The sequence below is a fragment of the Eumetopias jubatus genome, unplaced genomic scaffold, assembly GCF_037043125.1.
Source record: "Eumetopias jubatus isolate StellerSeaLion01/CBP00866 unplaced genomic scaffold, mEumJub1_p1.0 scaffold_1, whole genome shotgun sequence".
Lineage (NCBI taxonomy): Eukaryota > Metazoa > Chordata > Mammalia > Carnivora > Otariidae > Eumetopias > Eumetopias jubatus.
In genome coordinates this window covers 107,128,013-107,140,119 of record NW_028274807.1, presented here as the reverse complement: position 1 = coordinate 107,140,119, position 12,107 = coordinate 107,128,013, and the positions used below count along the sequence as shown (strand labels likewise).

The 12,107-nt window shown below is 37.0% G+C and overlaps 1 protein-coding gene across 1 annotated transcript in view; it reads left to right on the top strand.

Annotated features, from left to right (window-relative positions):
• MME (membrane metalloendopeptidase) overlaps positions 1–12,107 on the top strand; it is a 104,578-nt gene that overhangs the window by 52,063 nt on the left and 40,408 nt on the right. The window contains exons 9-15 of the mRNA XM_028103129.2: positions 2,075–2,209; positions 4,389–4,490; positions 6,098–6,234; positions 6,344–6,437; positions 7,595–7,723; positions 8,612–8,710; positions 11,073–11,153. Coding sequence (XP_027958930.1) covers positions 2,075–2,209; positions 4,389–4,490; positions 6,098–6,234; positions 6,344–6,437; positions 7,595–7,723; positions 8,612–8,710; positions 11,073–11,153 — 777 coding nt within the window. The remainder of the gene's footprint in view (positions 1–2,074; positions 2,210–4,388; positions 4,491–6,097; positions 6,235–6,343; positions 6,438–7,594; positions 7,724–8,611; positions 8,711–11,072; positions 11,154–12,107) is intronic.

The window sequence follows — 12,107 nt, the reverse complement described above, 5'->3', positions numbered from 1 at the left end:
TTTTTCTGGGGGAGGGGCCTGTTGCCGTGGTTCCCAAATGTCTTTGCTGGAGGCGGAATTGCCCCGCCCTTGCCTGTCCGGGCTAAGCAAGCTGCTCGGGTTTGCTCTCGGGAGCTTTTGTTCCCTGCAAGCTCTCGGTACAGCTTTGGGGGACGAGAGTGAAAATGGTGGCCTCCCAATCTCTGCCCCAGAGGAGCTGAGAACTCGGGGCCCCGCTCCTCAGTGTGCCCCCAGAGAAAAGCAGTCACTCCCGTCTCCCCGGTCTCCGGCCGCACTCCGTGCTCACCCGGCCTGTGACCGAGCGTTGCTATCTCTGGCACCCGACCCCGTAGGGAGTCTCCAAACCCAGCAGATCCCTGCGGTGCGCTCCCGCGCCGCTCCTCCCAGGGGAGGAAGGGGAGTCTCCCCGGATCTGCCACTTATTGGGTCCCTGCTGGAGGAGCAGTGGCCCAACCGCGCAGTGGATCACAGTTTATGGCAACCCTGAGCTGAGAGCCTGAGCCTCGGCTCCATCTCTGCAGCTGGCTTCCCCGCTCTGATACCTGGGAGCTCTGTCACACTCAGGCACCCCCGGGCTTTCTGTGACCCCGAGGGTCCTGAGACCACACTGTCCTGCGAGGTTTCCACCCCCTGCTTAGCCACTGGAGCGACGTCCCTCAGCAGAGCCAATTTCTAAAGTTCTGATTTTGTGCTCTGCTGCTCTATCTCTTTCCAGAAGCGGCCAACAGAGGCCCCCTCTCCCTGCCGTCTATCCTCCCGAATATAGCCTCGGATTCACTTCTCCACACATCCTACCTTCCAGAAAGTGGTCGCTTTTCTGTTCAGAGTTGTTACTATTCTTTTTTTTTTTTAAAGATTTTATTTATTTATTTGAGAGAGAGAGAATGAGAGATAGAGAGCATGAGAGGGAAGAGGGTCAGAGGGAGAAGCAGACTCCCTGCTGAGCAGGGAGCCCGATGCAGGACTCGATCCCGGGACTCCAGGATCATAACCTAAGCCGAAGGCAGTCGCTTAACCAACTGAGCCACCCAGGCGCCCTGGAGTTGTTACTATTCTTTTCTTCAATCTCCTGTTGAGTTCGTAGGTGTTCAGAATGGTTTGATCCCTATCCAGCTGAATTCCTGAGACCAGACGAAATTTAGGTCTCCTACTCCTCTGCCGTCTTGCTCCCCCATAATTTATTTTAATTGCTGATGGATAATAATGGCTGAATAGCAATGGTTGAGATTTACGAAAGTGGTATTCAATTTCCTGCTGTTGATGCCACTCTGAATTTGAATAAGGCAATTATATATTCTGTAAAAGGTTGATAATATAACCAGTTTATGGCTTACCTCACAAAGTTAAAATGCATGTGAAGATAAAACGGAAAGAATTTAGCCCTTAGAAAAGAGCCAATAGCCAAATCTAGAAATTTTACATTAACGTATTAATGTGAGTCAACTATAGAATTAACTAAAACCCCCAGGTTTGTGGACCTCATGAGAACACACTCTCATTTACAGAAAAAAAAAAAAAAAGAAATAAGACAAAACAAAAAAAAAAACCCACAACAACCCAAAACACAAACAAAAAACAACTGCTTGGCCAGAAGAGATGTAAAGATATCCTGATAATATTATGTGAGTCTGTGGCCATCTCTTCATGAACAGTTTAAAAAGATATATAAGATATGTATAAACAGAGAAAACTTGAGAAATGGAATTCAGGAAAGGAATTTATTATTATTTAAGAAAAAATACTAGGTATTGCTTATCAAATGTTTCTGCAACTGTATTCTTAGCAAGGCAATTTAAAATAATGATTAAAAATGGAAAATTATAGAACTCCCAAACCAAATGGTTATAAATTACTTAGTACTTTCAAAGTGATACTTTTTTGTTCTGCTCTAATTCAAACACATGATGACTGTCTAAGAATTTGTGCAGGGCATTTCTTTCAGGATTTAGAAAAGGCCTTCTATTTTATTGTGCTTTATGTGTTACCAAAAATTAATAAATAAATTTTAAGTTAAATTACCATGATAAATATTTAGAATGTTCTCCAGCAATTCATTGCTATTTATTTCTTCCAGGCTTGTACAGCATATGTGGATTTTATGATTTCTGTGGCCAGATTGATTCGTAAGGAGAAAGGACTGCCCATCGATGAAAACCAGCTTTCTTTGGAAATGAAGAGAGTTATGGAATTGGAAAAAGAAATTGCCAATGTAAAACACATTTTCTCTCATTCATTGAATAATGTTACCACTCTTTTTTTTTTTTAAGATTTTATTTTTTATTTGAGAGAGAGAGAGAGAGAGTGAGTGAGAGAGTTCACAAGCTGGAGGGGGGCAGAGGCTGAGGGAGAAGCAGACTCCCCGCTGAGCCAGGAACCCCGTGGGGCTGGATCCCAGGACCCTGGGATCATGGCCTGAGCCGAAAGCAGATGCTCAACTGACTGAACCACCCAAGCACCCCAGTGTATCACTCTTTTCTTTCTTTCTCGTCTATCATATTATAAAGGTAAAAAGGGCAACTTTTTAAACAACTGGTAAAAATGCCTAGCTCAGTAATGAATCATTGACTTTAAGAAGACCTTTGAAACTAGAATTTTGTAGTAAACTGGGTTCCTGACATCAAGGAGACATAACTAAGTTTGACAAATATTAAACTAGATACACTTAATTAACAATTATAAGTGGATTATACCAAAAGCCTAACTGTTTGGAGTCAAACAGTTGTTGAGATGTCCTTGAGACTCAGGACACATGTGATCGCTAACTATTCAGCAAAGTTGTTTTAGTTTTGATGTGTGTAGTTTTACTTTGTTTTAAAGTTTAAGGTGATCACAGAGATTGACTATCCCTCTGCTTAATATTAGTCCCTGAACATTGCCACGTGATGGCTCAGTGTGACCGAGTTCCGACTGTCAGTCTGGCTCAGAGGATCTGACAGGAACAGCAAAGCCATCGGATGTTTTCCTGAGTTTCCTGTAGTTTCAGATGAACGCTTGGAGTCTGAATTGGCACTTTCTTGTCTGAGGTTCCTCTAACAGAGTCTGCAGTCTCAAGGAGTGAACTCTGTCTAAGCAGCATCAAGGTTACTGATTTAACCCACTGTCAGTTTCAGTCTAGAATCTACAGGGCTCTCCCTGACATTGCAAACAACAGTCTGTGCTCCTGAATCCCCAGGTGCTTGCCACTGCCATCAGAATCTTGAAGACTAAAGATCTTTGAGGGCAATTTTGGCTTTCCTGGAGCTACATGCCACCCAAAATCTCCAATCAGAACCAGACTTTGCTTGAAGCCACCTCTGGATGAATAGCAGTTGGATGGGTTACATGTGGTTCTGTGCCGAAAACGGAATTGTTAGAGGAGAACAGTGTATTGCCTTGGGTTTCTGCCGTTACACCTTCCCAGACCATGTTCTCCTTTGATCAGCCTTAGCTCTCTGATAGTCATATCTTACCTCAGAATGATTTGTGTCTATGTTTTTTCTCCTTAGACTCAGGTTGGGGTGAGGTCTTAGTCTTCTTTGAATCACCTGTGCATCTCTGGCATTATCCAGCTTATTATTCCGTTCAGATGTTCAATAAATGATTTTTTAAATAGTGAATAAATAAGTGACCTAAAGGGGAAACTGGAGCCATTGTCTCCGAGAAATAATTCCCATGTTAAACTTCCATCTTTCATCTCTCTTGCTTTTTCCTATTTCAGCCACTAGTTGGGGAGTTGTTATTGTATTTCTTTTTTGATTCCGTGAAAAATAAATAAATAAACAAACAAACAAACAAACAAACAAACTGGATGCTGTTGAGTATAGAGTATACTAAACTGGTTAGGCAGGATAGGAGGACAGTCACAAAAGTAGAAGGTGCTAGCACTCTACTCAGATAACTGCTGTTTACTAGGAATTTTTTCTCTCGCTTTAAATTCTTGAAGAAGTCATTGTGGATCTTTTTTTTTCTTGTCTGGATTTTAACTGGGATACTGAATGGTGGCAATGAGGAAGTGGGAGAGAATATTTGAGAGATATATTGCAGATGACTGTATTTGAGAAAGTTATTATATAAAACAATCACAAAAACAACTGAGCTGACCATGACCCTTAGAAGGAAAGAGGACTGTGGACACTGCCTAGGGGGTTCAGTGGTTGTCAAAGCATAAAAAGATTTTTGAAGAATCTTATGCTTGACACAGTAGCCAAATCTTGATGATTGTTACTGAATATACTTAAAATCTCCTGAATTTTCTTCTTGATATGAATTTATTTTAACCATAAACAAGTATACAAAACAGAACTTAAATTATATTGTGCCTAGTCCATATTTCTTTTCCCCTCATAGACAGTTATGTTTTTCTGAAGTATTCTTAGTTCTAAAATAATGATCAAAAATTAAATCCATAGGCTACAACTAAACCTGAAGATCGAAATGACCCCATGCTTCTTTACAACAAAATGACATTAGCCCAGATCCAAAATAACTTTTCACTAGAGATCGGTGGAAAGGTAAGTAGCAAGTTTCGTGTTCTCTGTTATTGTGCCATTTCTAAAACTATAACAATGAAATACAGTTTGTTAAAATTCAGTGATTACTTATTTATTGAAATAAATTGAACTTCAAAATGAATTCAGATGACACCAACCATTTGACTTCATGATAAGACTGGAAAAAGAAAAATACAGACCTATGTGAAATCATTGTATTTGCTTTAGTTAAAGTGAACTTCAAAGGTGAAATTCCTTTCAAGGCAGCTGTGCAATGATACTAGGAACTGTTGTAGCAAAGGGTTTGGAAAACATTAAAATGGAAAATCCTTTTGAGAGACCATTATATAGCCACTGGACTTGGACAGTCAAATAATAAAATCACTAGATTTCTTTTTAACTCCTAAAAAGGATAATTTATTTATAGAACTTGCCATATTCTCATCAAGGCCATCTATCGAGATGTTCAGAGCCATGATGGAGAAATAGAACACAAGAAATAAGAAAAATTTGTCTCCTAAATTCCATTTAAATAGTAGTAATTCATTAGCTAGGATGCAGTAATCTCTTTTGGGGACTATGTATGTATTCTTGTGTATTAGTTGATGCACATGATTGGGAAGTGAAGCAAGATAGAAAAATCTACAAACTATCACATTCAGTAATAGAATTCTCTTTGGCCCTAATTACAATTAAAAAAAGGGGGGGCTTTGTAAAGCCATGACCTATTGTTAGGAATTTGTCACATAGAACTGTTTAATATAATAAGGGCTTCATAAATCTATTTTGAAAGAATGGTCCAAACCACCAAAGAGAATCAAGAAAAGCATATAGCACTTAATACTTAATAAGTGACCAGTATATTTATATACTTACAAATGTATAAACTTCTCAAACACTGAAATATGGCATTTCAGCAAGATTTGCATAATCTCCATGTCTATGGGTTTTTTCTTATATCTACTGGTGGTTGAATAACCACAATTCCCTTTTAGAGAATAAAAGCTAAGATTTCATCTTTTGGCAGCTCCAAAGTGTAAAAATTGCACACCTATAGACCCAATATTGATAGTTTCAAATGTGTTGTTTGGCTTCATTGGACCATTCATGTTGTATCTATAACATTACTGTACCTTTCCTATGACAATAGTATGCTTTCATTTATAGCAGGATCTCCACTGAGGTGTATTATGGTGTTTGAATGGATTGTTATATACACTTTTAAAAGATAAACACTTTATACCCATTTAAATTTTTGCATAAACCAAGGAAGTTTTATTTTTAAAGCTAGATTTCTTTTTTGTGTGTGTGAGTTAGACCAAGATGGATGACACTGAGCTAAATTTCTAGCTGTATATCCTCTATCCTTAGAGGCTTTGCTTTTGCTCTTAAATGGTTGGTTTAATGCTGCTATCTGAATAATCATGCTACAGAACTAATTTTTATTCAAAAACTGATTGGAACAATGGAGGAAAAATTCCAAACAAATGTCACACTGACCATCGTGATAATTATAGAGTGATGCAAATGACACCTTAACCATGTCTGACTCCATAACCATAATTGAGTCTTAGAACCAAGAAGAGAAATCCAAAATTACTGAATGTTTTATGCCTGCTTTTTTCCAGCCATTCAGCTGGTCAAATTTCACAAATGAAATCATGTCAACTGTGAATATTAATATTCCAAATGAGGAAGATGTGGTTGTTTATGCTCCAGAATATTTAACCAAACTTAAGCTCACTCTTACCAAATATTCTGCCAGGTAGGTATGTCAGAGTGTCTGTGTCCTCAAAATTTACATTTAATATCACTCTTTAGAAGCTTTACAGCCTCATCTTTTCTGTTGCTGGGTGGTGGGTTTTTTTATACAGAGATCTTCAAAATTTAATGTCCTGGCGGTTCATAATGGATCTTGTAAGCAGCCTCAGCCGAACCTACAAGGAGTCCAGAAATGCTTTCCGCAAGGTGAAGAAAAAATCTCTTTTCTTAAGACTTAAAGCATAAAGAGATACATGGTTATGAAGGCTTGCCATGTACAGTGCTAGAATATGGTGAACTTTGCCAAGAGTCAACATGCCAAGTGTTGGTTATTTCACCCATATTTAGGCTATGTTGCCTAGGAAAGCCAGCTTTCATGGGCTTTGCCATCCTATGATTGTCTATTCTGGCACCATGATTGAAATGCTCTGGAAGGAGATGCATTTGGTTATTGGAGCAGTTTGTGAAAGAATACTGGCTTGGTTTTCTGTTGTGTTAAAAGTAATTGCAAGGGTATATATCTCAATTAATTTGACTTTCAGGTGCTTGTAGCACACTAGACACACAGACAGATGGACTACATTGATATAGACAATCCACTGAGAGTACACCTACCTGGGGACAACCATAAGGCCTTTTATTAGGCTGTACCTTCACTATTTAAACAATCATCCTAGTAGTCTTGTGGTGAGGGGAGAGAGCAGGAGGGATAGAAGAAGGAGACATTTTGGCAAATGTACTGGTTGGTGTTATGGAAACGAAATAACTGTTTAATTGAAATTTTTAGCATTTACCCTTTGAAAGAAAATGTAGACAAAGTTTTAAAATTAAAGAATGTAAAAATGGTATCTTGCTCAATTTCCCTTATTTCAGTTAATCCCCTCATTAGTACTTAAATTTATATACATACAGTTCTTCTGAGTACTGAAAGTTCAGCCAAAACATTAAAAAACAGGAATGTGTTTTCTTGTATACCAGATTTCTCCCCGGTTACATAAATTGAACATTACTTCATGTTTATGTTTATGCAGTTGGAACTATTATTTTTTTGTTTGGTTTTGGTTGGGGGGGCATTTTGTTGTTGTTTTCTGAAGCTGTCTAGAAGGATATTCACCTGTAATAGCCTAAAGTTCTACTGGGACATGCTACCGAAAATATACCTTGTTTTCGGACTATTTATAAGTAAACTGTCCAATTGGATTACATTTTGTCGTGGGCAAGGACAACATGCCTTGTGAGGAGAAGCAATGAACATTTGCAAGAACTTAAGGGACATAAAGAACAGAGTCCTGTGGAATGTGTGTTCTCCTTTGCTGTGGCCATCTACTTGTGTTCAGATGCCATTTCCTTTCTTTTACCCATAGGCCCTATATGGCACAACATCAGAAACAGCAACATGGAGACGTTGTGCAAACTATGTCAATGGAAATATGGAAAATGCTGTGGGAAGGCTGTACGTGGAAGCAGCATTTGCTGGAGAGAGTAAACATGTGGTAATGTTTGCAGCACGATACTATATCAGTTAGTTGTTTGCATCGATTAGCAATTACAATAGTTCATAATTTGGCTAGTTTTATTAATTGGCAGAGAATCTCAGAATCATAATTTGTTGTTATTTCTCAGTGAATCTCCTCCTCTTTCCCCCAAGGGTCTGGTTATGTTTCTAATCTTTTTTTTTTTTTCATTTTAACAGTTTTTATTTCAAGTCGCATACAAGATTATTTTACTCCTGCATCTTCTCAATTGTTTCTTCCTTATATTTGCCCTTTTCATCTTAATATTGTCTAATCCAAAACCAATTGTCCATTTTCCAAAAGCGTATTCAGAGTATCCACTCATGTGTTCTGATGATAGAGATATTTGTAAAGTCTTCTGTTAGCAATTTGACCAAGAATCAGTGTTTTCTGAAAAACTTTGAAAGTAAACCAGAATTTATTTGAAATATTTAAAAAATGTACTCCATTTTTCATTGTTATTGAAATGAAGACAATGGAACTTAAAGTGAAAGAAACTATTAAAATACTACTTCTTAATTGAACTACTAACAGTGATGACAGTTAGTATTTTATGTGAATTCTTTTATAATCATGGAAACCATTATATTCTAAAGATGATTTTTTAATTAACTCATATATAAGACCTATTTAATCATTAGTGTTGGTAGTAGCAAGATTCCTTTAAAAATATAATTATCCACATATAAAAATATATATATAATTATCCATATATATCCATTTGTTTATATCAGTTTATCTATAAATTTTCATGCATTAACATATTATTGAGTCCTATAAAGACAGCTTATAGCCCTATTTTTTAAAATCTGTGTTACCAAAAATTAATTCAACTCCTAAATTTGTCTTCTCTTCCTTTGGTTTTAGGTTGAGGATTTGATTACACAAATCCGTGAGGTTTTTATTCAGACTTTAGATGACCTCACTTGGATGGATGCTGAAACGAAAAAGAAAGCTGAGGAGAAGGTAAAATAAATAAATAAATAAATAAATAAATAAGGCAGAGCTAACTATTAAACAATTTCTTTACAAGAAAAGATCAACTTTTAAAAGAAGTTCAGAAAAAAAAATTCAGGGATTGCATAAAATGAAAGCAATCTCCTTCAAGATGTCATGTTTCCAGGAACAGTTTTCATGGATAAAGATTTGTTTCTACGATTTTTACCTTTTATTATCTCTTTACAAAGAGATAATAAAAACTCCTACTCTCCGTGTTCAATTCAAAATTTTGAAAGATCCCCGATTTTCCTTTTTTTTTTAAAAATGACTCTTCAGAAAATAAGAAGAAAATCCTATATGAACAATAAAGATCTGAAAGATACTATCAGTGGTTCATATTTTTCCTCTTTTTATAAAACATATCCAAAAGCACTCTACCAAAGCCTAAAAATATCCTTTCAATTTTTACGGCAGATTTCCAGCTCAATTTTTAAAACGTGCCTTATTTAGATTTTTATATGACCTAGGGAGAAAAGTACTAAATTTCTGTCAAGCAAAGGTAAGGTAGGGATGTATTACTTAAGTATTACATGGTGATTTACAGTTAAAGAGATGTTGAGGGAGCCTTTTTATAACTATTCCTACCTACCCCCACTGTGCATCTGTTATTGGGACTTCTAATATCTTGCCTAAGAACAAAGGTGTCAGATGTCTAAGGAAATCTTAGGTTTAAATTCACTATGATCATTTGTCTTGATAACTATATAAAACTAGAAGGAACATGTCCAGTGGAAATTGTATATGCTTTGGAAGTAGTATTCACATACAATCTGATAATTCCACTGTAGTTGAGGTCACAAGAACAGACCATTCTTCAAACTGATACAGAAAAATTTTATGAACCTATTATAATACAAAAACCAAATGGTAGTCTAGTTCTTTTCCAGGATTAAAGCATGTGAAAGGACTATCTTTTTCAGCTATCCGAAAGCTGTTGCTAGGTTAGGTCTAGAATTTAGGCACTACAATATATCTATCTTTCCATCACCGACTTGGTCCTCAGAAGTTCAGGCTGGATTTATTCCTTTCATGTTCTTCTAGCTATCTGTGACATGGTTCTATTTGATGTAGCCAACTGGATTATGCTTGATCATCATTTCCCAAGGTGGTATCACAAGCCAATGGACCCATAAGTAGTTCCATGAAAAAAGAGTCCCTTGCTCAAAGAAATTAGGAAACTGCTTCCTATAGGAAGCCTTCCCTGCTCCCACCTTACACTAGGTTACATGCTTCTAGGGTATGAACTTAAGGCACCATATCTAATACTCATTACATTTTAGACTGCAGTAAAGAAGCCTGCTTAATGTTTCTGTCACAGTATTTACCCAAAGTATTGGACAATAAATCCTTTTTATGTAGACCCATTTCTATAGACGCTGTGCCTCTTAGGACACTCTTTGGGGAAGTGTCTTCTAGAAAATAAAAAACCTTCAAGAGGAGGCTGATTGTAATGGGCAATGGTGTGGAAATCTACAAGAAAACAGACTTGGGCCAAACTGGCTTATTGACACATATCCTGTCTGATCTGTGGAAATCCTGTGCTTACGAAACAGATTTGTAACATAATTAAATTATTTAAGAACAATGTAATATGATAGAATCAAAAGTCAAATATCTTTGAGAAAAATGAGAGAAATAAAAAATAGAAATAGAAATCATAATAGGAAACAAGTAGCAATAATGAAATAATAAAAGTAAACAATTCTAAAATAATAAAAATAAAAATTAGAAATGATAGTAAGCAAGCGGTCAATATGAGCTGGTATAACAAGGAAAATCCTGTTCTCTACTTTTTTAAATAATGCCACTCATTTAATTGTGGGCAGGTAGGTACACTGGCTTTGGAGACCAAAAGAGAACATACAAACTCCAAGACTCAATATTCAGAAAGAATATTAGCACTAAACCTAGAAGCCCATATCTGTTTTCTCAGCCAACTCAGTGAAGTGGAAAGATAATTATAAGCTGCTAGAATGGAAGCTCTAAATATTACCCCTCCTATAAAATTGAAGAAAAAAGCCTTTCAGAGAAAAAGTTCATATAAGTACAATATGTGTGGAACAATGACTTGTCAGTTTTCATTTTGATTTTCTTGGGAAAGCTGGAGCATATGAGAATAGGGTATTAGAAGCAAAATTTCAGAACTGTTTTTTGTTTATTTTGAACCCTAGGGAGAAGCCATTTCAAAGATCTCTATTTAAGTGTTGTCAAATACTATTTTTGTAAGCAATATGGATCAAGTTATTCAATTGCTAGTCATGGCAAATTATAATGTTTGCATTTGGAAGTTATATAATCGCCCTTACATTCAATGTTTTAATTTTCCTAGGCCTTAGCCATTAAAGAAAGAATTGGCTATCCTGATGACATTATTTCAAATGATAATAAACTGAATAATGAATACCTCGAGGTAAGTCTCTACGAAGACTGTGCTATTGATACCTGGGACTGGTGGTAATGTCATTTCTAGCTGTGGGGTGCCAGAAATTATGTGAAGTAGCCTAAAGCCAAAGATCTCATTATATAAAGCCTTTTACACTGAAGCCAAAACTATGTTCTGGTTTTAGCCTTTTGTTTCATCGGCCTGGTTCATATTTGCGTTTGTTATTTTGGTTTCCATATAGTCCATTGAACAGTAGTGGGAAAATCTGGTGTCCTTTAAAGTGCATCAAGGGGTAGACATCAGAGTGATGAGCAACAGGCGGCCCTCAGGCTCCTTATCTCATCTTGTACAGGCCTGAAAAGTCAAGTCTTCAGTTTTCCTCCACTTTCCAATTATTCCTCCACTGGATAAAAACCAGGTCATGCCTCTGTATTTAAAAAATAAAACAAAACAAAAACCTACTGTTTGAAAACCAGAAGCGATTTTATTCCCCTCTAGTAATGTAACAACGAAAAGAGAACAGAATCGATTCAAGTCACTATGCTATTGATTTCAGACCCAGCTGAGGGTCCTGTTGCTAACCTTGTGGTCCCCACAACTACTTTGAAACCCTGGTGACAATAAGGTGATCCTTGCCCAGACCTGGGGATGACAGTGATTCCTAATCCATTGATTACTGGTGTCACGTAGGGGTTTGCAAGCCACAGTGTCTTCTCCTCTCTTCCAATTTGTAGAAAAGCTTGACTATTTCTTGTAAATGAACAGGCTGTAGCATGTGAGTCCCGGGGGCCCTTGTCTCAGGAGTCCAGTGGCTAAGAGCAAAGACTCACAGACATTGGGTTCAAATTCCAGCTCCACCACTCACTAACTTGGGCAAGTGACTTAATTATCTGCCTTGGTTTCGTCAGCTTTAAAATGGTGGTAACAGCCCATCTTCATAAGATTATATTATATTGTAAGGATTAAAAACATGTAATATAT